At 26.3% G+C, this 3,561-nt stretch overlaps 2 protein-coding genes across 2 annotated transcripts in view, besides 6 other annotated features; both read left to right on the top strand.

Annotated features, from left to right (window-relative positions):
- Positions 1 to 15: 15 nt before the first annotated feature.
- Positions 16 to 150: a microsatellite.
- A 79-nt stretch (positions 151 to 229) lies between these two features.
- Positions 230 to 287: a sequence feature (AT_rich).
- A 206-nt stretch (positions 288 to 493) lies between these two features.
- Positions 494 to 664: a microsatellite.
- A 181-nt stretch (positions 665 to 845) lies between these two features.
- Positions 846 to 903: a sequence feature (AT_rich).
- Positions 904 to 911: 8 nt separating this feature from the next.
- On the top strand, positions 912 to 1,967 carry EDI_004960 (uncharacterized protein; the record flags this gene model as incomplete). The annotated part of the gene is made up of 1 exon (XM_001734781.1): positions 912 to 1,967. One exon carries the CDS (start codon positions 912 to 914, stop codon positions 1,965 to 1,967), a length of 1,056 nt encoding a protein of 351 aa, XP_001734833.1.
- Positions 1,956 to 1,991: a sequence feature (AT_rich).
- A 33-nt stretch (positions 1,992 to 2,024) lies between these two features.
- Positions 2,025 to 2,069: a sequence feature (AT_rich).
- A 35-nt stretch (positions 2,070 to 2,104) lies between these two features.
- EDI_004850 (uncharacterized protein) overlaps positions 2,105 to 3,561 on the top strand; it is a gene marked incomplete at both ends in the record, with an annotated part of 1,599 nt that continues 142 nt past the window's right edge. Inside the window, one exon of the mRNA XM_001733215.1 lies at positions 2,105 to 3,561. This exon is cut by the window's right edge and continues 142 nt beyond it. Within this exon, the coding sequence (XP_001733267.1) occupies positions 2,105 to 3,561 (1,457 nt within the window).

Here is a 3,561-nt window from a genome sequence, read left to right as displayed (position 1 = left end):
TAGTACTATCTCTCATTATTTATTATTTATATTTTCTATCTATTTCATTGTTTGTTGTTTTCTTATCTATTCTTCTATTTTTTATTTTTATATTCTTGTATTTAATATTTCTATCACTTGTTTTTTTATGTATGCTTTAATTAATTTCTTCTTCTAATGTTTTTCATGTTTCTATATATTCTTCTTTGCTCGTTCCATTTCTATATTCTTTCTTTATCACTTCTGGTTCTTTAATTTGTAATTTTATTCTTAATTCATTATTAAACTTATTTATTTAAAAATAATAACTCATTCTTTTCTCTTCTTCTAATTTTGTATTTCTGTTTGTTCTTTTGATCATTTTATTATTTCTTGAATCATCTATTGATGTGTTCTCTTCTTTATTCTCGTTCTAAATCTCTCTCTCATTTTCATTCAAGAAGATAATTATCTCTTTAAACTCATCTCTTCTTCTTGAAGTTTCTCTATTTTCTTCTTTGTTATTTGATAAAAATTTATTCTTTATTTATTTCTTTTATTTCTTCAATCTTTCTCTTCTTCGTTGTCTCTATTTGTGTATCATTTCCTCTTCTCAAACTTTTCTTTGTCTTTCATTTGTATTGTGCATTATTTCATTTGTATTTTTATATTTTTGTTTTCTTGTATTATTTTCATCTTTTCTTTTCTGTCTCTTCCACTTATTTTTTATCCTGCCTTTCATTATACCTCTATGTTGAATGTTATTTCTATAACTACTCTCTACAATAAAACAAGTGTATTCATATCAATATTTATTCCAGAAGTATATTCTTTCCATATTATTATTTCTTCGTGATTTCCTTTCATTTTTTTAGAAAAGGATAATCAAAAAAAGAATAAAATACTTAAAATAAAAAACTAAAAAACATATTTAAATAATTTAAAGTTCAATGATGAAAGTATGTGATACTTTACTTTTTGTTAGTACTTCGTTGATGGTTATTGCTTTATTTGTTGCAGGTATAACTGATAGTCCAAAATATCATGACATAGAAATAACTGATTGGTTATGCGACCATAATAGATTATTATGTTTAAAGAACCTACCACAACATAACACTCAATGCGAACCTCAACTTTCTTTTAATTCAGCAACATCAAGAGATGTTGTTATGGGAACGTTTATACCAAAAAGTGGATGGACTGAAGGGCATTTAGAAAGCATGTCATACGTTTTTTATTTAATGCGTCAAACGATTCCAAAAGCACATTTAGTATTATTTTTAGCAGAACAATTAAAAGGAATTGATATATGGGATAAAATGGTACGGACATATTCTATTGATGCCATTTATGTTACTTTACCAGAAGGATGGAATATGATAAATTATAGATTTATGTTATACAAAGAATATTTAAAAGAACATGAAGGAGAAATTGATAGAGTTATATTTTGCGATTCAAAAGATATTTATATCTTAAGAGATCCATTTAAACAAATCAACAACCAAAATTCATTAATAATTGGAAGAGAATTTAGAAGTTCAGAGGATAATGATTATTATTCATATGACGGTTTCTACCAATACTACAATAACTATATTTGGATGAAAGATGCATATGGTGAAGACTTTACTAAAGAATTAAAGAAAAAGAAAGCTCCAATTAATAATGCAGGTTTTGGTGGTGGTGATGTTCATTCAGTACTTAAGTTATTGACAATATGGACAAATGAAATGGTTCGTGTTGGTGGTCAAAAAAGATGGGGATTTGATCAAGCCGTGTATAACTATTTAATTTATAATGGAACTATTAGTTCTAAATTTCCTTACGCTCATTTTGCTGATTGTAAACATGATAGGATTTGTATGTTTTCTGAAAAGAGAGTTAATCTCGTAAAAGGTATCCCTTACATGTTTGATGGGTGTATTCCTCATGTATTACACAGAGAGGGATTATCTTTTAATATGATGGATGTCAAAAGATATCCACATAACAATTTTATTTAAAATTAAATAATTTTAGTATATATTCTATTTTCATATGAATGAAGAATTCAAGTTGAGTTAATAAAAATAAAAAAAAATTATAAAAATTTAGTTAATAAAAAAGAACTTAAAAAGAAAAGATTTAGATTTGAGAAAAGATGAGTTTCTTATCAATTTTCCAATTTATAGAAAATCCTCAAAACACAGATCAAAGCAAACATATGGTACTTGTCTCAGCACTTCATGAAGTTGTTAGAAGTAGAAAAACAGAAAATAATATTGAATCAATACATCGTTGTGTAAATGAATTATTAAAACTAGTTAATGTCACAGCCCAACCAATAAATGATAAAAATAATATTAATGAATTGGTATTTCAATTTCTTATTCAATTAAGCATCTATAGATCTATGATAGCGTTCAAACTTGATGCAACAGAAGTTGGTCAAAATCTATTAACTGTTTCAGGGAAATTACTATATTTAACTTCAGGAAAAGGAATTCTTGAAGTTCTTGTTGGTGATCCTTTAAGAAATTTATCGGAAGCACAAATTAATCAAATTCAACATGACGATATTTTATATGCTCAACTAGCTAGAATTAAAGCTGAGTATGAAAATTCTATAATAACTCAAAACACCGAAATTAATAATGAAAGTGATTTAACTGATATTGAAATTCAACAATCAAAGATAGTTATTTCAAATACAAAATTTGCTTTTAAACAAAGAGCAAATCAACAACAAATTCAAGCAATACAAAATAGACTTCAAGAACTTAACCCAAATGCCTCTATTAAAATAGAGAATGATGTAGACTTAGATTTAAAGAAAGTAGATGTTTTTGTTTCTACATTAAAAATGTCAAGTCTATATCCTTGTTTAAGTCCTATTACTCAAGCTTTAATTAGGTCTGAATGTAAAGGACTTGGTAGTGTTTGGATTAATACCCTTAAACAAGTACGAACCGAACTTATAAAAAAAATGTTTATTGAAAGTAAAAATAATGGGGAATTAGATACAGCAATACAAATTAATGTATTTGATGTTTGTGGAGAAACAATTATTAGTAAATATCGTAAAGAATATGGAGAAAAAGATAGAAAGATTCAAGATTTAATGAACTCTCTTGGAAATGCACATCCATATCATTTTAATGTTGAAACACCATTTTTGTTAGAAGAAAAAGGGGTCTCAGCATCACCTTATTTACCAGTTATAGAAACATTTAAAAGAATTAGTCTCTCTAAATACCCTTATCAAAAACTCACAATAGGAGCAACTTTATTACATGAAATCGAAAATGTTATTGATGGATTTTATTTAAGAACAGGAAAAAAAAGAGAGGTGTTAGGGGCTGAACAATTACCTCCATTATATTCTTATTTATTATTTAAATCAAAATACCCAAATGTTTACAGTGACTCTATGCTTATACAAGATTTTCTTGATGATTCTAGTGCAATAGATAGAAGAGGTCATTGGATTTCTGTTCATATGCAGTGTGTTGAATTTATTTTATCATTAAATAAATACCAAATGGATAATAATTTAATTTCAAGTTTAATTACTGAAGGACATGAAGGAACAGTTATTGTTATTGGAATGGAAGTATT

This window comes from Entamoeba dispar, genomic scaffold (assembly GCF_000209125.1).
Source record: "Entamoeba dispar SAW760 scf_1105229458595 genomic scaffold, whole genome shotgun sequence".
Lineage (NCBI taxonomy): Eukaryota > Evosea > Mastigamoebida > Endamoebidae > Entamoeba > Entamoeba dispar.
Note: the sequence above shows the minus strand (reverse complement) of the source record. Positions and strands in the feature narration are given on the sequence as shown.